Below are 23379 nucleotides of genomic sequence, written 5' to 3'. Positions count from 1 at the left end.
AATCATACTGCCTGGTAGCTGGCATGTTTTTTAATCTCAATTCTATGTAATCTTAGAGTTAATGATCATGGATCAAAAGAAAAAAAAAGCTGCCAGCAAGTTGCTGAATATGATTCTGGAGCGACAAATAAATGTGACTGGAGGTTGTAATATTTAGATACTTAGCGGCAACATTAGACCATGTCTAACTGGTACATGAAAGACGACGGAAGCGAGGTATCCCTGTGCCTCAAGGTGATTCTTTTAGATAGAAAAGCCGTGCTCGAAAGTAAATCAGACACCCAAATTTGTCAAAATTTGATGCCACAATTCTTTACTGCATTTACATTGTTTCCATTCCAGACGTTGCATGTTACACATTAACAACAAATTCAACCACCTAATACAAGTATACAACATATAGCTACCACCTGCACGATAACAACAGAACATGTACAAGAACATGACATCAAAAGATTAATAGGGGTCATGTTCCAGTTCAGTCAGACTATACCATCCACAAACCTCAGTAGCAGGGGAAAATCAATGCAGAATCAACAAAATCTGAATCCAAGAATTGATAATGGCCATGAAGTTTCTGGATGGCAAATGCTTCTCTCGAGCCATGATTATTGACAAGAAGAACGGTCTTCAATTGGTGGCAGGGTCATGAGCTTAGCCAGGTAGAGTAGGATTACAGCTTATTCACGCAGTTGCACTTCATGAGGGCAAGGCTCGGCAAAAATCATGAGCAGAGGTCAGCTAAATGAGGAAGCTGAAGGTTGTTTTGCCATTGCTGCAAGCAGCTATACTCTGGTTATTTGAAATGGCGCCTAAATGCACATCATTGCCACTTTTCAGCTTGGCATTCTATCTGTACCAACCTACCAGGGCGCTAATTGTGTAGCATTCAAATCTCAATATGTTTTAACCTTTCCATTCGCTTTCTTGCAGGCCCAAGGCATTCATGAGGATTAGCATAGAAGTAGCCCTCTTCCTTCGGTTGTCCGGGGATAACACGCCTTCTGGTGGGCTGGCTCATTCGGCCCATGTGGAGCTCCTTGACAGCAACGGAGAATTCTTCCCAGGACAGCTCCTGGTCTTCAAAAAGATCTATAAGCTCAACTAGCTTCTTCCTGTCCAATTGTATGGTTTTATGGAAGCCTGCAAACCTGCATTCCCAGCATAAGCACTTGTCATCTAATCAAGAGGCATTTATGTTGCTGGTTTTATTGCAATGATTCTTCCATGCTTTCTTAAGAAAAAAAAAAGACGTACAAGTACAGCACTCACATGAGAACATACAGTACAAACATTATGCGCTTCCTACTAAATCAACCAAGTTGCAATGATAGATGAACTAGATGGAACGTCAAGGAGGAACAAGCAGTTGAATGCTACGAAGGTGACAAAGTATTCTGACCTGCGGTGCCCTTCTACGACTTTAGCCATGTTTCCATCATTACTGGGGATAAAAACATCACTGGCGACAGAAACAAGATAGTCCAGTGCTGCCATTTGAGTCGAGTGCTTCTGAAAGGGTCGTAACTCATCATCAGATAAAAGCATCTCCTTCCGCACCTACATTTACAATAGCAAATAAGCATCATTCCAGCATTGCAAACATTTATGGACGTGGAGTTAAGATGACCTTACGATGTTAGGAAATTCTGTCTTCAATACAGCTAGTCTTGTTTCACCACCATATATTTCACCTGAGGCAATATATATTTGAGTGTCTCTGGGGAAACCGAGAGCTTTAAGTACTAATGTTGTTTCTCCAGGAGTAAGGGGGCACAATCCCTCAAGCCTTTTCTTCTCAGAGTCTATTTCCTTTTCTTTCCACCAGGGATATGCATACCTGAGGTCCAAACAGCAGATAGCAATGAGTATTGAAAACGAAGGCTAGAAGGAGAAAATAAACTAACTATGAAGCAGTAACATCAAAAGTACCTCATTCTTGTCAACTCTTCTGTTTCTTCATCAGAACATCCATGTGTACATCCCGAGAAAGCAAGCATATCCATCTCATATCTCAGATGAAGCACAATAAAAGATCCAGTTCTCCTAAGAATTGAGACCATCTTGTTGCCTAGAGCCTCAATGGATGGTGTAAATCTCAATGCGTTGTAGTTAACATAGCAGCGAAGTTTCTGTAGCTTCAGAGGAAGGCCATTATTTGCAAGGCGAGAATCTGTCTTGCTAAAACGTACCACCTTGTGTTTTCGTACTAGAGGCAAGATCTGAAAACAAGAACACTGAGTGTGAGAAACAAGAAGCGAAAACAGATTGAAAAAAAGTAATTCTATATGTTTGAGAAAGATTACTATCTAACCTGCCTCAAATAGTATTTCTCACTAGACCAGCTGATTGGTTGCATTGACAGAGGAACTTTTTCACTGAACTTCTGCGGGAGTTCTTTGACAATCTTCACTTCATCTCTCAATGAATCGATGAAATGATTTACATCAAAAATATCCCCAAAATCACTGAAAAGTATAACAAAGTTTGCATCAGTATTCTCGCCTTTTTGTGTAATCAACCAAGAAAGCATAGGACAAAACTGCACACCTAGGATCAGCCCAGAAGGATTGCTTGTCAAGTTCAGGTATCACCATGGTCAGATTCAAGTAACGTGCTACAGTCACCATGTCGCATATCTGCACAAAATAACATTTTGTGAAGCAAAAGGAAAGCACAGTTTGAGGTCATTTGTCCTTGAAGCTGTGATGAGGAAGTGTTAAGGTAGAGTGATAGAGTATACTAACAGCTGCCCGCATTTGATTCAGACCACCATTGCATGAAACAAGAAGATAGCCATTACTCTTGTAAAGTCCTACATGCGAAAGGAAATGTTATATTTAGAGTGAATTATCATTTTGCCAGAATAAGATGACAGAATATTGTCAACAACATGCTATGCAATATCCTCTGATAGACATGAGCAAACTGTATTCTTGAGCACTCAAATTTACTGCAACTACACCTTGATCCAATGGTAAAAACAAAACTGGAAGCTGATTATTTTCAAGTTTTCATCAACTAACGCCTAGACCTAGATGATGATTAGAAATTTCAGAGTGGGAATCAACTCCTAGTTTAAGTAGTCTGTCTTCATGTTAAAATGACAAAAACTTAAAAAGAATTCCTTGCAAAAGATCAAATTGTGTCAAGGCCTACTACTAATTACTTATAGATAATGAAACCTGGGGTTTCTCATTCTACTTCCAACTTAAGGAGAATGCCCATGCTAACAAGACAAGAAGAATCAAACCCTTGATCAGAACCGACTCATCCCTAACGAAGAACATTTTGACTCCTCTTCTAATGTCTGCATCACAAACTACGAAACAAATAAAGAATACAAATCACCAAGAACCAAGAGGGAGAAATCAATCGCCAACTCAGTAGTCCAGCAATTTCGGAATCACCCAATACCCCAAATGCGCGAGATTAGTCAAGAACGAGTCAATTTGAGCGGGCTCTTTGAATCGCTACCGGGAAATGATTCGATCCAGCTTGCAAATGCTCTGGGACTACCACATTCTGTCTCCCGCCACGGGGGCAGGAAGAAGCGCCTCACCCAGCCAAGAACAGAGCAAGAAGCGGGACCGGATTCTACGAAACCCAACCCCAGGACCCAAGAATGCCCGGATGAAGAGGACGAGAAGCACGCACTCCTGGGAGGCAGAGCCGGGGGCGCCCGGCGCGCGGCCTCGCTGGCCGCAACCAGCGCTTCTGCGGCGGTGGAGTTGCTGCGGCCGCCCAGGCAGGACGGGCGCGCGATGGGCAGCGGCGGGCGGGGGATGCCGAGGAAGGTGAAGAGGTGCAGGAGCAGCGTCCAGGCCACGATGCTGGTCGCGACGCGCAGCGCCCACCCGACGGCCGATGCCCCGGCGCCGCCGAGGCGGCGGCGGACCGCGCCCGGCGGCGAGGCCTTCTGCTTGGCCATGGGGGGCTCGGCCTGGCTGCCTGCTCTGGCACGACCCTTTTGTTTCCGCCGGGCTCGCCGCCAGGAGCAAGTCGTGAGGTGGTGGACGAGCGCAGCAGGAGCGGTCGTTACCGTGTGATGGCGTAGGGGAGGTTGGTTGGTTGGGATTCCGGTCGGTGTTAGGGTTGCGTAACCGCAACGTTCGTGGCGTGGGTCCTTTTGTAATCATCATTTTGGGTTGAGCCCTTTGGCTCAAACATAAGACAAGGATACCCAGTTTTATTTCTTTTTTTAGAAAAAAAAGGAAAATGGTGAACCCGCGTTGCCACTTCTGTGCTATTGCAAAGATAAAAGAACTTTAAGCGTGCGTGTGAAATCTGCAACCAGTGGTACAGAGATTCTGGTGTCCGCAGATAGAAGGATTCGAAACGTGTTCAGTTTTGTCGGAGCTCGGCCAATCTCCCACCTAGAAAAGACCCCTCCATGTTCGGCCGCGTCGATCGAATTCACTCGATCTCGGATGGCCGAGGCTTCCCTGCTCGAGCAGGTGATGTTCGTGCGCAACTGAAACTCCATCAGGTCTCGGCACTTGCGGCGGCGCCGGCGCCGCGGTCGACCTCGGCAGCGTCGCGGCGTCACTCCAACTAGCGGCTCGTTGGCCTTCATTGGGCATTTGATGAGCGCACCCGTGCCGCCGCTCACCTCCTTTAACTTGTCGAGGAATTGAGATCAACTGTGATCGGAAGGGCTGTACTAGTACGGGTAGATTCTCGCGAGCTAGCGGCAGACCTTGCGGTGATCGTTATGCGGGGAAAAATCCGGTTACATCTTCAAACTATTATAAAAATCTAATTTTCAATCTTTAACTGTAAAATTGGATAACAACATAAACCATCCAACCGTTGAAACCGAATAAATTTTTATTATCCAATTTTAAATTCGTTTGAGGGCGTAAATTGAAATTTTTCTTTTATCTTTTTCCCGACCAGGATAGGTAGACAATAGACTTGCACATTAGGCCGTGAGCCATCAGCACTAGGGGTGGTGAAAGAGGAATTGCTCAAGAAATTTTTAGGATCTAATCTTAAATTTAAACTAGGATATGTGGATGCGAATGCAAATCGAGCTACGATGCTTTGAAATTCATTTTTTCCCTCCAACAACCAGTGGTTACGCACTTGCTGTTGGCGTGTAGCTTCCGGCCCGTCCCGGACAGCCGGACCCGACAAGCCACCATCCGGCCATCCCATGAGCAGTAGCGAGATGCCTAGATCTCGCGCGAAATGACCACGCCGCTGCTGCTCCTCGCCGTAATCCTCCACGTCTGTGCCGCCGCCGTCGAGGCGCTGGTCTTCGACGTGCCGTCGGGCAGCTCCAAGTGCCTGACCGAGGAGCTCCGCCGCGGCGCGCTCTCCCGCACCTCGTACCGCGTGGCGCCGGAGTCCACGTCGGCGGCCGACCCAAGGGTCTCGGCGCGCGTGACGGGGCCGCGCGGCGAGGAGCTCCACCTGGCGGAGGCCGCCGAGCGCGGGGAGCTCAGGTTCCAGGCGGCGGAGGACGGCGAGCACACCGCCTGCTTCTGGACGCCCCGCTACGAGCGCGGCGCCGTTGTTTCCGTCGACGTGCAGTGGGACACCACCGGTGCCAGCGCCCGGGGTACCCCGCCGGCCGTCGCGGACGGCCGCATTGCTGTATGTTCCCCAGTCCCCATCATCCATTAGCCTCATGCTCCGTATAGAAGGCCCGAATTAGCTCTTCTTCGCCTTGTTTTGCCTTAACAAGCTTAAGGAACTGAGGATTATTCTTTGTTTCTAAAATTAGCTTAAAGGAAGCTTTAGTTTGATCAGCTTGTAAGTTTACTGCATGTTAATAACAAGCATTACAGGGATATTAACATGAATGTCATGCCTAAATTGAAAGCTATTATACCTTCTAATAAGAAAAGATATGCCTAAATTACAAGCTAGTAGTATGTTTTCTACAACCTAATAAGAAAGCTGTAACCTATGGTCACATCCTATCTCAAGGTGAATTACAATCTCGTTGGTCACTTGGTGGTATAATGGGGCAAACGAATGCATACTCCGGCAGATCGGTGGTCGGAGTTCTTCAATGATTGGAAATTGTTTTGATCACTTCCGATAAAAATGAGTGTTTGTTCATTCCGTGACAAGTTCACAATTAATTAATTCAAGAAAATGGGTTTTTTCCATGCTAAAGGAGGAACAAGCATCTGTCACTTTCCAGTCCATTGCTGAAGAGTTGAAGAAATTGGAGGACTCTGCTCGACTCATACATGAAGAGATGATTTCTCTGCGCCAGAGGTGATCTTTTGATGCCTATTAATCGAAGTTTCTTTCTCGCCAACCCGAGTCTCACTCCTGATTTCCGGTGCTCCCTGATCTTTCATCCGTTTCTGCCAGTGAGCGCGAGATGCAGAGACTCAACCAAGACACGGCCACAAGGATGCACGCGTTTACCCTGGTGTCGCTGGCCATGTGCGTCGGTGTCGCAGGATTGCAGCTGTGGCATCTGAAGACTTTCTTTCAGAAACAGCATATACTGTAGAAGTTAGAACAGGTCCTGTACACAATCTTTTTCCCCGTGTTCGCAGGGTTGAACTGAAAATGGATCATTCAATCATATTTCTTTAAGAAATTGACAGTCATTCGACGCGCACCGATTTACTGGTTCAGATGAGAATTTCGCTCCTAGAACGGGGATGCCGGAACCTTTATTGTTGTTATTCACTTACCTTTAGAAAGAACTAAAGTAGTAAGATGAATGTTCTTCAGTGATTAGATTGCCGTGAGCCGAATCTGTGCTCCATGCATCGCATGCAGCGTGATCACGGTATGCGGCGCATGAGTGTAGGACGGCGCGAGCTCGAACTCGAATCGCTGGAGGATCATGGTCAGCGCCATCTTGGCCGCGAGCAGCGCAAAGTTCTGGCCGATGCAGGCGCGCGGCCCCCAGTCGAACGGTAAAAAGGTGGGCGGCGCCTTGGAGACCCCCGGCGAACCTGCCCGGCCTGAACTCGTGCACGTCTCCCCCAGATGCCCGCGTCGTGGTGGATGAGCAGCACGGGCAGGTCGACCACCACGCCGGCAGGGTACGTGACGCCGCCGATCTCCACCACCTTGTACGTCTTCCGGCTGATCGCGATGAACGGAGGGTACAGCCGGAGAACCTCGAGAAGGATCATCGTCACCTGCATCGATGAAGTAATATGTTTAATTGCACGATGTCCTTGAAAATTTGTAAGAAAAAAAATGGAGGGGAAAACAGGTTTCAGCGAGGACTGACGGTTTTGAGCCGGCTCAGGCCGTCGTATTCAGGCTTGTTTCTCATCCCGGACAGGGCAAGGACTTCCTCCCTCGCACGGTCCTGCCACTCCGGGTGCATGCTGAGCAGGACCATCGCCCAGGTGAGCAGCACGGAAGTCGTCTCCATCCCTGCCAAATACAAGAGTTTGCACTCCTCGACGACATCTTCCGTTGTCATTCCCAGGCTGGACTGGCTGTGCTGCCGCGTGCCTCATGTTGGACTGGAGAAGCAGGCCCAGCTATAAATGGCCAAACGTGCCGCACGGGCACGGCTCCAGCATGGCACGGTCCGGCACGACATGGCTAGGCACGAAGGCTTAGTCGTGCAGTACCGTGCCGGCGCTGCGTGCCGTCTCGCCACCCAGGCACGGCACGATTGGCGCGACATCGTGCCGGCACGACGGCATGTTGGCCCGATGGCTCCGTACCGGTCCGGGCACGACGTCCAGCGGGGTGCGACGAGGAGAGGGGAGGGGCGGCGCGTGGCACGGCGCGGCGAGGGAAGCAAGCGGAGGCGGCGGCGCGACGCAGCGAGGGGAGGGTAGCGGCGGCGTGGCGCAACGAGGGAAACCAACAGGGGCAGGGGCGCGCAACACGGCAAGGGGAGGAGCGGGTGGGAGCAGAGCAATTGAGAGGGAAGAGAACGGCGGGGAGGGAGGCACACACGGGAGAGAGGGAGGGGGTAGTAAGGAGGTGGTGGCCGGTCGGTGGGAAAGGGAAGGAGAGAGATTAGGGTCTGAGAGAGGAGATGGTAAGTTGTTATCGCCATATTCTGGACAGGCTAAAAGTGGGCCGTGGAGCAAGATGGGCTTGAGAAACGGTTATGATAAGCTTGCAGATCGGGTTCCGTACGGGCGTTTGGGGCCCACAAGGCCGTGTAAACTCAGGTTTAGGCAGTTAGGATTTGTGTCGTGTTTAATTAGGGTTAGTTAAGGAGAGCAAGTCTACGGACTATAAATATGTACCATGAATAAACAAGAAAGAGAGATTCATTCATCAACAACTCACGGCGCATCGCCTCCCCTGTTCCAGGGTTCTTCATCGGGTAAGTGCCATGTTGCCCCCTGATCACGCTTCGCGTGATCGGGGGCGCATTGCTCTTATTTGTTGCTTTATATGTTGCTCGTTCTGAAGCCTTGTAGATGGCGGGTAGCATTAGTTATCGTAGTGCATATAGAGTAATGTTATTTTTGTATCATGATCTTGCTCTGTTTCATTGTTCTTGCGTGCTCCGCGATCATCGTACCTGATCATAGGTGCAATAATCGCATCTTGCTTTGTTTATGTTAATAGATCTAATCTGTTATAGTCGGTTCCTGCTCGTTAGGGATTTAGCTCAATATGTGCATGATTAGGCCTTGCAAACGAGTTGAAAGCTCCGGCAGTACGTTAGTATCGGATCTTAGTCTGCATAGAGATTTCTTTAAGAATCGGCTCTTTAGTTGTTCTTAGGGTCTCTGTTCGGGTTGTTTGTTATGATGCTTTGCGTATTCGTTAGGCTCAATCACGTGTAGGATGTTCCGGTTGTGTAGTGAGGGCTTAGCTGTCGTGGATTGGATTAGATTAATATCTTTAAAGCAAGTTTTATCTTATTATTATATATAAATGTCGTTTGACCCAAAGATCCGATCCGGTAATGATGCAATCGGCTCTTTATAGCCGATACCGGGGAGGAGTGATGAGCCGATCACGGCTCGGACTAACCTTTACAAGTGTCTGTGCTCACAGGAATTTCACGAATCACACCTTCCTGATCAGGTACAGGATCAGGTGGCACGCCTAGCAACCCCAAGCCAGGGTGTGCGCCAGATCGCTGGGCCGTTGACCGAGGGACCGGGGCCCGCCAGCCGTCTCGGAAGCCTCCCGGCTCCTCGTGTTGCCTGTCGCTGCTCGCCGGTGGGTTTCGATCGACAACACATTCTGGCACGCCCAGTGGGACCATCTTCATCGACTTCGTCATCGGCGTTTGCACAATCTTCATCGACTCCGTCATCCTCGTCGGCTCTGTCAGCAGTGGTCGGCAGGATGTCAAGGGACGATCCGATCACTTACGAGGAACTCTCTGCTGAACATAAGCAGAAGTATGATGAAATCAAGACTCAGTTTGAAGCCGATCTCATCGGCTCTTTCGAAAGGACTCGCAGCCATGGTGTCAGGTGGAAGGGATTTTCACCTGAAGGTGCTCTTGATGGGGTGGATTTATCTACTCCGTCTAAAGATCGTACTAGAGCGCTGCGACAGGAAGTGAATTATGCGGTGGCTCATTCATTGCACCGACACTCGGAAAGTTTGGTTAATGCTTTTGAGCGTGTGGCTCTGCGTGTGGTCCAGGAGATTATGAAGCATCAACATTCCCCAACTGGACCTGCCTTGGGAAGTCATAGAGGAGAACTGCCGTCCAAACCAGACCACCACTACCGTATACACTTGCAGCTGCAGAATCACATGGTGCTCCAGCTTATGTAGTTTATAAAGAGGGTGGTGACCCCACGGATCACCAGTTTTTCAGCGAGCCGCCTAAGGAGATCCCACATGATTATGTGTGTATGTATATACCGGACAGTAATAATCCGGTACATCCTGAACAGAGGATAGTTGGAGGGGTTTCTGGAGCCGACGCGGAAAAACAAGCGTGGCTAGCAACTTACGCTACCGGGCCGAGTCATGACAGTACGCACTCGGCCCCTGGGTTACAGACAGCGGAGCAAATCAGCAATATTCTAAGGGATCAGTTCGGCATATTACCAAAAAGGAGAGCGATCGGCTACACTAAGCCGTATCCAGGAAACTATGACTTAATCCCATTACCACCCAAGTATCGGCTCCCCGAGTTCACTAAATTCAGTGGGGCAGAAGGATCTAGCTCTATCGAGCATGTGAGCCGATACTTAGCACAATTGGGCATGATTTCTGTATCAGATCCGCTGCGAGTAAGGTTCTTCTCGCAATCGCTTACGGGACCGGCTTTTGGATGGTATACCTCGTTGGGTCCCGACTCCATCCGTACCTGGAAGCAGCTGGAAGAACAATTTCATATTCAGTATCACACAGAAGCCGCGGAGGCAGGAATTGCCGATCTGGCACAACTTCGGCAGAAGCGTGGGGAAACCGTGGCAGAATTCATCCGACGCTTCAGGGAGATGAAGAATAGGTGTTATTCGACAAGGATCTCAGAAAAAGAAGCTGTCGAACTAGCATCAGTGGGATTGTTAAAGCCGATCAGGGATCTGGCTTTTCAACTGGAACTCACCTCTTTGGCACATCTGGTCCAGAAACTATCGACTTATGAGCAGCGTCATCCTGAGTTATACCAAGACAGGTTTAAACGTCAGGTGGCGGCAGCTGACACGGAAGAAGCCGATGACTCCGAGGAGGAACTAGAGGTATCGGTTGCTGAGTGGGCTCGTGGTGCAAATCCCGTCCCTTGTAAGTGGCTGAAACAAACTGGTCCGGCAAAAGGGTTTGACTTTGATGTGAGTAAGGTCGAACAAATTTTCGACTTGTTGCTGAAAGAAAAACAGTTGAAGTTTCCGGAAGGGCATAAGCTTCCCACGGCACAGGAGCTAAAAGGAAGAACATATTGTAAATGGCATGATTCCTTTACCCACGGCACGAACGACTGCAAGGAACTCCGTCGGCAAATACAATCGGCTATTGAACAGGGCCGATTGGTCTTGGGGAAGACCGCCATGAAGGTAGACACTCAGCCTTTTCCTGGTGTAAATATGGTAGAACAAAATGACCGGTCTGCAAGGCGGCAGTTGGACTTCGCGCTCGGCATCAACATGGCAGGGATAGCATCGCGACATCAAGCCAAAAATATGAAGGCTGGTTCTAGCAATCGGCCCCAAAAAGAGAAAAAGGAATATGTCTCAGAAGAGCGGGTAAGGTACGTAAGGAATCAACGTCCAACTTCTTCTGATCTTCTCAGGAAATACGAGTATCAGTACCAGCAGCGCCTCCGGCGGGAATCTGAAGACGAAGAATATGAGCATCGCACCGGGAAGCGTTTGAAGAAGCACGAGGATGCTCGTGGTCATTGGTACTGCCCATTCTTCAGGTATTGTTGGGATTCCGGTATGAGCCGATTGCCTACTGTTAAGGACTGCCCAGAGTGTGCACATATGAAGACAGAGGCAAGGGAATCGGTTTTCGGGCGATTAGGACCTGCGCCAACTCAACAGGAGCGGGTTCGGTCACCACGAAGAGAAGATGGAGAGGAGGATAGGTATCATTGCCCACGCTGGTGCCCGGATGGGCTAAATCGTTCACAAAAGCGTCGGGTTCAGAGGCTACGGAGCTTGGAAGAAGCCGAGGCCAAGTACATCGAGACGTTGAGAAAAGCGCGACCGGATCTGGCAGAACAAGTTCATCATGAGCAGGAAAAGAAGCCGCACGTGTCGAGGAAAGAATGGCGTCCCAAGCCGACGAAAGCCGATAAAAAGGTATCGGCTGATACACACATGGTTTTTGTACTTCCTGCAGAATTCCATGCTCAGGCCTACGAGGAGCCATCCGTAGCCCAGCTTGATCTGGGACCACGGCCGGTGATATTCGAGAAGCCGCAAGCCAAGAATTACAAGCACTTGAAGGCATTATATCTCAAAGGGTATATCAATGGTCAGCCCATTAATAAAATGCTAGTGGATACGGGAGCGGCGGTCAACATTATGCCATATTCAGTTCTGCGCCGATTGGGGCGATCTGCCGGGGATCTGATCAAGACTAACGTCACGTTGAGTGACTTTAATGGGCAGACTTCAGAAGCTCAGGGTGTCCTCAGTGTAGATCTCACCATCGGGAGTAAGACCGTCCCGACTTCCTTCTTCGTCGTTAGCAGCAAGAGCACCTATAATGTCCTACTCGGCAGGGACTGGATTCACACCAACTGTTGTATCCCCTCAACGATGCACCAATGCTTGATCCAGTGGGATGGAGACGAAGTGGAGGTAGTCCAGGCAGATGACTCAATCGAGATTTCGCATGCTGCCATGAGCATCTGGGATGCAGAGGACCAAGAGCCGATTTCAGGGATAAGCTTAGAAGGGTGCGACCGCATCGAGGCTACAAAAAACGGAGTGAGGCTGGTCTTATCCACTGGCCTTACGGAGTAGAAAGGTTACATGAAGGAAGTCACAATAATGTTCCCATTAAGGCCGATTCACGCAATCGGCCCCCAAAAAATGAATTTTTGGTGATAAGTGCTTTACGTAGTTGTTATGAGATAGCCGGCTTTGACAGCCGGCCCGATTCTTTTCTTAAACACTTGGAGAATTTTGAAATATGTAAATCGGCCGATACCACCGATCGGCTGGAGATCGTTTTGTTATCTTCTTTTCCTATTTGCAGCGTTGATTTAACAGAGGACGGGAAACTAGGATATGGCTTCACATCGGCTGATGAACTTGAAGAGATCGATATTGGTCCCGGGGATAAGCCGCGGCCAACGTTCATTAGTAAGAAATTGCATCCGTCATTACGAGAGCCGATGATAGCTCTATTAAAGGAATATGCCGATTGTTTCGCCTGGGATTATACAGAGATGCCTGGGCTCGACAGGAGCATAGTGGAGCATCGGCTCCCTCTCAAAAGTGGATTTCGACCGTTCCAACAGCGGATACGTCAGATGAAAGCCGATGTCTTGGTCGAAGTTAAAAAAGAAATAGAGAAAATGATAGAAGCCGGATTCATCAGGGCTTGCAGGTATGCTGAGTGGATTTCAAGTGTCGTACCCGTACAAAAGAAAGATGGCCGATGGCGGGTTTGCGTGGATTTCAGAGATCTTAATAGGGCCACTCCGAAGGATGAATATCCGATGCCTGTCGCAGAAATATTAATCAATGCGGCTGCCGGCCACAAGATTTTGAGCTTTATGGATGGTAATGCTGGATACAATCAGATTTTCATGGCTCCTGAAGATATACACAAAACGGCGTTCAGAGTACCCGGAGCGGTGGGACTGTTTGAATACGTGGTTATGACCTTCGGATTGAAAAATGCCGGAGCAACGTATCAGCGTGCCATGAACCACATCTTCCATGACCTAATCGGCAATCTAGTAGAAATATACATCGATGATGTCGTGGTCAAGTCAGCATCGGTCGAAGGGCACCTAGATGATCTACGGCAAGTTTTAGAACGAACCAGAAAATTCGGGCTCAGGATGAACCCGAAAAAATGCACTTTTGGTGTAACAGCTGGGCAGTTCTTGGGTTTCCTGGTTCATGAAAGAGGGATAGAGATCGGCCTAAAAAGTCAAGAGGCCGTGCGTACTATGGTGCCGCCCACTAACAAGAAAGAGCTCCAACAACTTATTGGCAAAATTAATTTTGTCAGGAGGTTTATCTCTAACTTATCTGGGCGGATTGAACCCTTTATGGAACTGGTGAAGATCAAAACCAATAAAGAGTTCCGCTGGGGGGCAGAACAACAACGGGCATTCGAAGAAATCAAAGACTATTTGTCGAGACCACCTGTGTTGGTGCCACCGCAACAGGACAGGCCATTTTACATATACTTGTCAGTCGGTGACACCTCTATCGCTTCGGTGGTAGTGCAGTTATACGACGGCAAGGAACGGGTGGTATTTTATCTCAGCAGAAGGATGTTGGACGCCGAAACAAGGTACTCTGATATGGAAAAGCTTTGCCTTTGTTTGTTTTTTACATGCACCAAGCTTCGTCACATCCTGCTGTCGGCTGAGGTAGTCATCATCTGCAAATCGGATGTTATAAAGCACATGCTATCGGCTCCTGTGTTGAAAGGCCGATTAGGCAAATGGATGTTTGCATTATCAGAATTCGACATCCGGTATCAACCCGCGAAAGCAGTTAAAGGGCAAGCACTGGCAGATCTCATTGCTGAGAGGGTTAATACCAACATAGCAGCACTTGCCGTACGAGCCTGGGCCATGTATTTCGATGGATCCGTCTGTGGAGATGGTTGTGGAATCGGCATCTTGCTGGTATCGCCTCGGGGGGCAGCCTACTCTTTCTCAATTAGGTTACCGGCCACCTGTACTAATAACCTTGCAGAGTATGAGGCGGTGCGCAAAGGCATGGAATTGCTCCTGGAGGCCGGAGCTGAAGCCGTGGAGGTCTTCGGAGACTCCAAATTGGTAATTTCCCAACTCACCAAGGACTACAGGTGTGAAAGTGAGATATTATTTCCAGTATGGGTGCACTGCCAGGAGCTGATGGCCCAGTTCAGGTATATAAATTTTTATTGGATACCTAGGCTCAGAATGCAGAGGCCAATGATCTCGCGCAGCTGGCTTCAGGATACAAAGCCGATGGGCCCAGACATCAGGTGTACTTCCTGGACCAGGGAGATTGGAGAGCCGATATCTTCAATTACTTGAAGGATTCGGCTCGGGGGGCACCCAGGAAGATACGCTATAAAGCCATGAGGTACGTCCTGATAGGAGATGATATGTTTTACAGGACCTTGGAGGGGCTGCTGCTCAAATGTCTAGGGCCGACCGAGTCCAGTCGGCTCCTGCACGAAGTTCACGAAGGAACGTGCGGGACTCATCAGTCAGCTCACAAGATGAAGTAGCTAATCAGGCGGACAGGATACTACTGGCCCACTATGCTTGAAGATTGTTTTAAGTATTATAAAGGATGTCAAGCATGCCAGAGGTTCGGAAAAATCCAGATGGTGCCAGCGTCCGTAATGAACCCCATTGTTAAACCGTGGCCATTCAGAGGCTGGGGCATGGATATGATCGGCAAAATTAATCCTCCATCTAGCAAGGGTCATCAGTTCATTTTAGCTATCACAGATTATTTTACCAAATGGGTGGAAGCTGTCCCGATGAAGTCAGTAGCATCCAAAGATGTGATTCATTTCGTCAAGGAACACGTTATTCACAGGTTTGGGATCCCACAGACTATAACAACAGATGGTGGCTCGGTTTTTATTTCGGAAGAATTCAAGAAGTTTGCTGTCGATATGGGTATCAAGCTGATTAGGTCGTCTCCTTATTACGCCCAGGCAAATGGGCAAGCCGAAGCATCTAATCAGAGCCTTATCAAGTTAATCAAGAGGAAGATCGATGAATACCCCAGGCGCTGGCACGAAGTTTTATCAGAAGCATTATGGGCATATCGTATATCTTGTCATGGGGCAACAAAAACTTCTCCTTATCATTTGGTCTATGGGTAGGAAGCCGTGTTACCGTGGGAGATTACAGCCGGGTCCAGGCGCATAGAGTTCCAGAATGACTTATCCGCTGAAGAGTATGCTACTCTGATGAGTGATAATGTGGAGGACCTCACGGAACTCAGGCTATGGTCGCTAGAAAAGATTAAGGAGAATAAGGCTAAAGTAGCCCGTGCATATAATAAAAAGGTCAAGCCAAAGGAATTCCAGGTAGGAGATTTGGTTTGGGAAGCGGTATTACCGTTGGGAACCAAAGACACAACATATGGCAAATGGTCCCCAAACTGGCATGGACCGTATAGGGTTGACCAGGTCTTACCCGGGAACGCATACATGCTTGAAGAATTGGACGGCGTCAAGTTTCCGGTAGCAGTCAATGGCCAACACCTAAAGAAATATTTCCCAAGTATGTGGGTCGACGAACAGTAAAGCCGATATCACCCATCAGGCAAGAAGCCGATGCAACCAGCAGGTTAAGAAGGGAGGTGAAGGTTAAGTCGACGACCTTAGCATTGGCAAGATAGGAAATGGGAAAAGGGCCGATGAGCGCTGATCGGCCCGAACAATGATAGAAAGGATTAGAACAGCCGATGCGTTGCCATCGACTTTAGAAGTTTTTGCTTATGGCAATCGAAACACCACAAATTATCAGACAGCCGATGCACCACCATCGACTTTAGGCTCATTACATGGAGACACAGTGGGTTCACTACATACAGATACAAAGTTTATCCTAAACAGGGCTGCTGAAGGAAGGCATCTATAGCAGCAATAGCATCAAGACGGATGCGGTCGACCTCAGCGAGTACTGCCTCATCATCTTCGTCCGCCCCCGGCACCACTTGTTTGCTCAAGTTGCTCAGCTCGGTCAAGTCCGCCTGCAGCTCGGAAGTCAAAGCTTCTGCCTCCTGCTTAGAACCCGCAATGAGATCCTTCTCCTCCTGGATGCGCTGCTTGGTGGCCCGGACTTTGGCCTCGAGGTCTTCCAGTTCTTTCTCCAAAAGCCGAAGCCGACGGGCAGAAGCGGATGTGTCAACCTTCGCGTCGAGTGCGGCCTTCTTCTTGTTGATCGACTGACACATCTCAGCGATGATGGTCCTTAAGAGTGATTGGGAACGCCGAGTCTCGATCCTGCGGCGAGCTTCTGCCACTTTTGTTTGGAAGGAAGAAAGGTGTCCGGCCGGCAAGAGCTTGGCCTGGAGACTCACCGGGAGCTGGGAACCGACCTCGTCAAGGATCTGTTTAACTGCACTGGAGTCTTGAATCAGCGCGGAGATCGGACCCAACAGAAGCTCTTTCACGCGGAGGAGCCGATCAACAGTGCTGGTCAGGCCCGAGGAAGAGTCAGCGGCTTCCAGTATGGTCGATCCAATCGTGGCGGGATCAAACGCGAGGAGTTCTGAAAGGTCCAGGTTCTGAAGAAAAGAGGGTAAGCAAGGTATTGCAGGAGAAGGCCAAAACAATTATAAAGGGAGAGGGAAAGACATACCTGTCCTGAGAAGGAAGTAGCAATGGCCAACGAAGGGACGATCGGCTCCCGGGGGTGCACCCTTTCCGAAGTACGAACGGTAGCAGCAGAGGCCGCCTGAACCGCACCCTCGGAAGAAGAGGCAACAGCCGACGGGGCAACGGTCGGCTCTGCGAGAGGGATGGCCGATGGGATGGCAATCGGCTTCGCGGGACGTACCTCCCGTGTAGGGGAATCAGCAGTGGCCGAAGCGGTAGAGGGTCCTTCCAAACGGGGGCCAGCAGGGGATGAAGACACGATCGGCGCCTGTGGGCTTGGTGAGGCAGCTGGGACAACAGCTGACGCAGAGGGATCCTCCAAGGTCGTTGCGCCCGGATCACGGAGAGTAATCAGGACCCTAAGAGGCACATTCACGTCTTCTGGCGCCCCTGAAGATGAACCTTTCTGGCATGGGGGCTCCTCCTCACTGGAGACTTCTACAACGGCAGGCTGCAAGAGAAGAGAGCACCGTTAAAGGAGACATGAACAAAGACCCGATTGCAAAGCGAGAGAAAGGGCCAAACCTGGGCGATGACTGGAGATGACGGAACAGGAGAAGATGGTGTGGCTTCCTTCCGGACCTTCCTGACCAAAATCTTCCTCGTTTTGGCGCGAGCTCGGGGGGCAACGGCTTCCAAAAGCCGTTTTCGCTTGGGGGTCAGCTTAGCAGTGCTCGGCTGAATCTGCATTATGCTTTTTGAGGGAGGAGGCGCATTCTTGCCGAAGAGAACCACCGGAGCAATCGCCAGGAAACAAAAGGGCGATCCATCTTCGTTCATCGGCTCTGGGCCATCTTCTTGCTGCAGAAGCAGAAAATGGAGTCAGAAAGGGGGGCCAGTAAAAGTTGAAAGAAGAAAGACCAATTAAAGGCGGTACCTCTTCAACCGGGATATCATACTCAGGATGGATTTGCTGCAGCATCGGGCCCAGAGCTTTTCGGAAAACATGAGTTTTCCACATCGACCATCATCCCTCAAAGTCAACGGCCGAAGAAGTAAAGGAAAGATTGACGGGAACAGACAAGGGAAGGTCTGTGAACAGATTATAGCACCTCTGGGCGGTTAAAGCGTTAGGAAGGTCCACCCTGCTTGATGTCAACAGGTGAAGAAGGAAGTGGGGAGGCACCTGCGCAAGACCGAACTGCCGGGCTGCTACGACCGGCTGATAAAACTCGTAACCAGGCTTGAGGATCCGGTTAGAGGTACTCATGCCAACTGGGAGGAGACAAGGCCGAACCATGATAGAATAAAGACGCCTGGTGTCGGCATCATAGGCAATGTCGGCCAGTCGGAAGGTAGCCGGGTTCTCAAAGAGCTCGGAATCGGCATAAGGAAGGAAGTTCGGGTTGTCAAGGCCTTTGTAGAAAATCCGGAACCATCGGGAAGCATCTAGAGGGTTCAGTTTCCCGCCAGGGAGACTATACAAAGCCTGCCCAAAACTGGTACACCTAATCGGTCTCCCACTCAGATCAGGGAAGGAATTGCCGAGTAAGGAAGGAAAATCAGGGTCAGAACTTTGGAAATAAAGACGAGCCCACAGCTGGATAAACCACCATGGGCCACCGGTCCTGATTTTCTTCTGAGAAAGAAGGCTAGAAGTCATCAAATGGAGATATCTGTAAAGCTCCCCGAGAAATAACCTACCAAGGCCAACAGATTGACCCCTGGCCAGCTCATAAGCTAAGGAGAGGTAATTCTTAGTTGGGGCAAGGGAAGGGCCACAGAAGAGGAAATGTTCGAGCCATAGGTTCAGAAAGGCTGTGTGCTCCTTCTCTGTTACAGGGCCCTTGCTTTTCTGGTGCTGGCCCAGGTATGTGCTCCAGTTAGTGCACTCGGTTTTGGATGACAGTTTATATGGGACCACAGGGAGGCTGTAAGCAGAGGGGCAGGTTGATGATATGTCCAAGCCAGTAATCATCATAACATCTAGCAATGTTGGTGTTAACGGGCTGTGCCCGAAGAGAAAACAATTCAAGGCGTCAGACCAGAAATAGCCGATGGTCTTCAGAAGGTTCTCGTCTTTTTCAAGGGGAGAGAGGGACAGAGACAGAGCATCGGCTATCCCGATGGACTCCCATAAGGGCTGGTAAGCGCCTGCTACTCTGTTGTACCAAGCCATCCAGTTTTCAGGAGGATTCGGCCAGGCACGGAGGCTGTCCGACCAAGATTCTAGGTCTATATCCTGACTCACAAAGGGGATCCGATTGTCTTCACAAGAGATCAAATCTATGGGTTTCTCATAGGAACGAGGCCCTAGGCAGAAAGAATTGGGGGAAGAAGGGTGCGGCAAGAAGATATCGGAAGCCTGAAAAAATCCCAAGAAAAAAAGGCAAGATTGCCGAGGGAGGAATTAATTAACCGCGCAGCAAAACTTGCAGATGCTGTGTTAAAATTAATGAGGGGTCGGAGTTCACCTTCAGACCAAAGACATCGGCGGCGGTGCGCGAAGACTCCGCCATCGGGAACCTTGAGTCGGGATCCTGGAGAGCGGATCTAGGTTTGGCGGCGCAGGATCGGATATGTGTCTCAAGGACCGGGAAGGATCTTGCGGTTAGGGTTTTGAGTGAAGGGGATCGGAGTTGATCTGGATCCCAGAATCTTTGGAGATTTGTGTCAGGTGAAAGGCCAGCGGAAGGGTAAAGTAAATTGAAGGGTTATTTCAAATCCGGATCGGCATACTCTGAAGCCAATGCGCTGCCATCGGCTCCTGAAACAGATAGATTGCGCACAAAAGGAATTGTTGGTACAAAAGTAGATTTTATTCACAGCAGAGTAACATACACAAAAGAGGAGTTAACTGCTCCTAAAGATGGCCTAATGAGAATACTACAGTCTACCACCAGTATACGCCGGAGGTCTTGCGGCGCTTGGGCGACGGAACAACGCTTGGGCCACTGTCGCCGGTGTCGCTGCTGCTGTCGCCGTCATCCCCGTTATCATCGCTGGTGAAGCTGTCGTCGCCATCGGCTCCTGTGCTGCTATCGGAGGAATCGCCCGATGACCTGCCAAGAAGGAAGGTACCTGCCATCGGATCTTCTTCGGAGGAGAAGGAATCGGCTCTTTCCTCCGAGGAAGAAAGGTCTTCCCCCCAAGACGCGTCGTCCTCATCCTCCTCCAGCTCGGCTCCGAGGAGGAGTGCGAGATCCTCGCCATCGGTTAGGGAGTCATCATCCTCTGACCGGTAACGGAAATCCCACTCTTCTTCATCCCAATGCAGGGGAGCACGGGCTTCGTAGGCAGTGATCGGATCATACTCCGGAGTTGGTTCTCGGGAGGACTCGGATTCATAAGAAATAACGGAGGAGGCAGAAGAGGAAGAAGCCATGGTAAAAGAAGAGGAAGGGAGTAACTGGTGATGGCTGCGAGAGGAAGATGGTTGGGGAAGTTGCCGTAGGAGAGTTTATAAAGATAAATCGAGAGGTGGAGTGAATCGGCATTGTGACGGTTCCCGAGGAGCGTGGTACAGAGCGGTCGTGTCAGTTGGAAGTCGGAAAGGCACGGACCGGAAGCCGAAGGGTCAAGGTAATTTTAAATGATTCCGGAATTACCATCGCCGAAACCAGGGGGGCATGTGTTATCGCCATATTCTGGACAGGCTAAAAGTGGGCCGTGGAGCAAGATGGGCTTGAGAAACGGTTATGATAAGCTTGCAGATCGGGTTCCGTACGGGCGTTTGGGGCCCACAAGGCCGTGTAAACTCAGGTTTAGGCAGTTAGGATTTGTGTCGTGTTTAATTAGGGTTAGTTAAGGAGAGCAAGTCTACGGACTATAAATATGTACCATGAATAAACAAGAAAGAGAGATTCATTCATCAACAACTCACGGCGCATCGCCTCCCCTGTTCCAGGGTTCTTCATCGGGTAAGTGCCATGTTGCCCCCTGATCACGCTTCGCGTGATCGGGGGCGCATTGCTCTTATTTGTTGCTTTATATGTTGCTCGTTCTGAAGCCTTGTAGATGGCGGGTAGCATTAGTTATCGTAGTGCGTATAGAGTAATGTTATTTTTTTATCATGATCTTGCTCTGTTTCATTGTTCTTGCGTGCTCCGCGATCATCGTACCTGATCATAGGTGCAATGATCGCATCTTGCTTTGTTTATGTTAATAGATCTAATCTGTTATAGTCGGTTCCTGCTCGTTAGGGATTTAGCTCAATATGTGCATGATTAGGCCTTGCAAACGAGTTGAAAGCTCCGGCAGTACGTTAGTATCGGATCTTAGTCTGCATAGAGATTTCTTTAAGAATCGGCTCTTTAGTTGTTCTTAGGGTCTCTGTTCGGGTTGTTTGTTATGATGCTTTGCGTATTCGTTAGGCTCAATCACGTGTAGGATGTTCCGGTTGTGTAGTGAGGGCTTAGCTGTCGTGGATTGGATTAGATTAATATCTTTAAAGCAAGTTTTATCTTATTATTATATATAAATGTCGTTTGACCCAAAGATCCGATCCGGTAATGATGCAATCGGCTCTTTATAGCCGATACCGGAGAGGAGTGATGAGCCGATCACGGCTCGGACTAACCTTTACAAGTGTCTGTGATCACAGGAATTTCACGAATCACACCTTCCTGATCAGGTACAGGATCAGGTGGCACGCCTAGCAACCCCAAGCCAGGGTGTGCGCCAGATCGCTGGGCCGTTGACCGAGGGACCGGGGCCCGCCAGCCGTCCCGGAAGCCTCCCGGCTCCTCGTGTTGCCTGTCGCTGCTCGCCGGTGGGTTTCGATCGACAACATAAGTATATATATAAGTGATTATGGGGTGGGCTCGTGCCAGACCATGTCAGTCCATTGGTCGTGTCGTGCCCGTGCTGGTACTGCGTGTTAAGGTTTCAGCCCACGCACAACACTACGGCCATGCCGTACCAGTACTGTATCTACCGTGTCGGATGGTGTTCCTGTAATATTTTTAGCCTCGTGTCCCGTGCGGTGCATGTGGCACGGCCCTTTTGGCCATCCGTAGGCTCAGCAGGTTATCTTTGCCGCCGCTCTCGCCTTCATCCATATATACCTCGCATCCGTTTCTCGATCAATCCTCGTAAGATCGAGGTGAGCTCGTTGTTGATTTCGCGCATCTTCCTGTTGTTCTTGGTGGGCAAATATCTGCGTGTGTGCCATGGCGTTTACATAGATTTGGTCAGTGCGGTAGCGGCAGAATGTACTTTGTATGGCGCATGGAATCATTGGGTAAAAGAAAACTCACAAGTAGCCTGGGATGATGATCTTCTGAATGGTGGCTACGAGGCGCTCAGCTTGCTCTGCCTGGAGCTGGAAAATCCGCCTCCCCTCGAGGTAATAGCTGCTGCCGAACGCGGTGCGAGAAATGACGTCTCCGGTGAGGTTCTGGAGCTCCGGCCAGACATCCAGCTCGCACCAGCCGTCGGAGCCAACAGACTCCGCCCATCTCCTCGCAGCACGCGGAAAACGCCGGCAGCATACTCTGCAAGGTCTCATACTCATCACTGAAAAGAGGATCACGACGAGAATGAATGAAAGAGAAGATGTTCATCAATACCTTGAGCTTCTCGAGATGGAACGCGGGGTTGAGGATCCTCCGGTGCCTGACCCACTTCTCGCCCTCGAGCCCCGCGACGCCGTCGGCGAGCAGCCTGGTCAGGGCCGCGAAGTTGGGCCTCTCCAGGTGCCCGAACTTGCTGGACAGCACGTCCCCGGCCACGCCGGGGTCGGCGACGATCACCCTGGGCACCGGCCCGAACCAGGAGAGGCACGCCCGCCCGCCGTGCTCCCGCACGGTCCGGCACAGGAACGGCGCGACGCGGGGCGCGATGTCGTGGCACCGCGGCGGGAGTGGCCTCGAGCACGCCTCCGGGATCAGCCGGGCGTTCTCCCTGACGTCGCCCGCGAGGAGGTGGTACGGCGTGCCGCGCAGGCCTGCCGGGGGCGCCACCACATCCGGTGCACCAGCCGGCCGGCCTGCCGGAGGAGCGCCAGGCCCAGGAGACCGCAGACCAGGAGGCTCCATGGCACGCGGTGGAAGCATTGCCGGTTGCCCCCACGATCGAGCGGCGGGAGAAGCAGACTTCGGTTGAGCTGAGATGATAGTGCGAGTGGACTTTGACTGGAGATGGATTGATGTGGCTTGGCCTTTGGGGTCGGTTTAAATAGACGTGGCTGGATTAGTCTCATATGACTGCCAAGCATAGTAATTTACCAATGTTTAGTAAAGTTTATTTATTGGGGTGTGAGATTACTGGACACTCTATGAGAGAGGCCTGGGCATGCCTCGGTGTCAAGGAACTTGGTGGTGAAGTACCATGCGGTGATTTGCATCCTATACTCCTAGCAGCACGGTGCCTAAATACTTTCTTGTGTCACCCCACCAATCCGCGAATCAGGCTTGATCGAAGCCTCGCCTCTGAACTCATGCCATGGTTCACGACTATGTTTACTATATAGGCCTTGAGTTGCCACGGACCTTGGTCCATGTCTCGATTCACTCTCCGTCATCGCTTTCTTGT

The 23379-nt window shown here is 50.1% G+C and overlaps 2 protein-coding genes and 1 pseudogene across 3 annotated transcripts; 1 reads left to right on the top strand and 2 right to left on the bottom strand.

Annotated features, from left to right (window-relative positions):
* Nucleotides 1-286: 286 nt before the first annotated feature.
* Nucleotides 287-4077, bottom strand: LOC112872680 (O-fucosyltransferase 18-like). Of its 2 annotated transcripts, none has more exons than XM_025935753.1 (8): nt 3478-4077; nt 2748-2815; nt 2551-2639; nt 2315-2468; nt 1933-2222; nt 1636-1840; nt 1403-1560; nt 287-1151 (listed from the first exon to the last, which is right to left on the bottom strand). In XM_025935753.1, the coding sequence occupies exons 1-8, from the start codon at nt 3929-3931 to the stop codon at nt 890-892; spliced, it is 1680 nt and encodes a 559-aa protein (XP_025791538.1). In that variant the 5' UTR covers nt 3932-4077; the 3' UTR covers nt 287-889. The 2 variants fall into 2 exon arrangements, with proteins under 2 accessions (XP_025791538.1, XP_025791539.1); XM_025935754.1 differs by having other exon boundaries at nt 3658-4077.
* Nucleotides 4078-5149: 1072 nt separating this feature from the next.
* Nucleotides 5150-6591, top strand: LOC112874136 (transmembrane emp24 domain-containing protein p24delta10-like). The gene is made up of 3 exons (XM_025937311.1): nt 5150-5601; nt 6131-6234; nt 6334-6591. The coding sequence occupies exons 1-3, from the start codon at nt 5194-5196 to the stop codon at nt 6476-6478; spliced, it is 657 nt and encodes a 218-aa protein (XP_025793096.1). The 5' UTR covers nt 5150-5193; the 3' UTR covers nt 6479-6591.
* A 77-nt stretch (nt 6592-6668) lies between these two features.
* On the bottom strand, nt 6669-23368 carry LOC112873326 (annotated as a pseudogene).
* Nucleotides 23369-23379: the final 11 nt, after the last annotated feature.

Source organism: Panicum hallii, chromosome 9 (assembly GCF_002211085.1).
Source record: "Panicum hallii strain FIL2 chromosome 9, PHallii_v3.1, whole genome shotgun sequence".
In the NCBI taxonomy this organism is placed as follows: domain Eukaryota; kingdom Viridiplantae; phylum Streptophyta; class Magnoliopsida; order Poales; family Poaceae; genus Panicum; species Panicum hallii.
The sequence above is the reverse complement of the archived record's forward strand: the minus strand, read 5'-3'. Positions and strand labels throughout refer to the sequence as shown.

Excerpts from the sequence above, each read along its gene's own strand:
- LOC112872680 (XM_025935753.1), bottom strand. The coding sequence starts at position 3,931 with ATGGCCAAGCAGAAGGCCTCGCCGCCGGGCGCGGTCCGCCGCCGCCTC. Across the intron at positions 2,816-3,477 it reads CTGGATCGAATCATTTCCCG|GACTTTACAAGAGTAATGGC; the intron begins GTAGCGATTCAA and ends TTTCGCATGTAG. Across the intron at positions 1,152-1,402 it reads GTCGTAGAAGGGCACCGCAG|GTTTGCAGGCTTCCATAAAA; the intron begins GTCAGAATACTT and ends CTGGGAATGCAG.
- LOC112874136 (XM_025937311.1), top strand. The coding sequence starts at position 5,194 with ATGACCACGCCGCTGCTGCTCCTCGCCGTAATCCTCCACGTCTGTGCC. Across the intron at positions 5,602-6,130 it reads TCGCGGACGGCCGCATTGCT|GAGGAACAAGCATCTGTCAC; the intron begins GTATGTTCCCCA and ends TCCATGCTAAAG. Across the intron at positions 6,235-6,333 it reads ATGATTTCTCTGCGCCAGAG|TGAGCGCGAGATGCAGAGAC; the intron begins GTGATCTTTTGA and ends CGTTTCTGCCAG.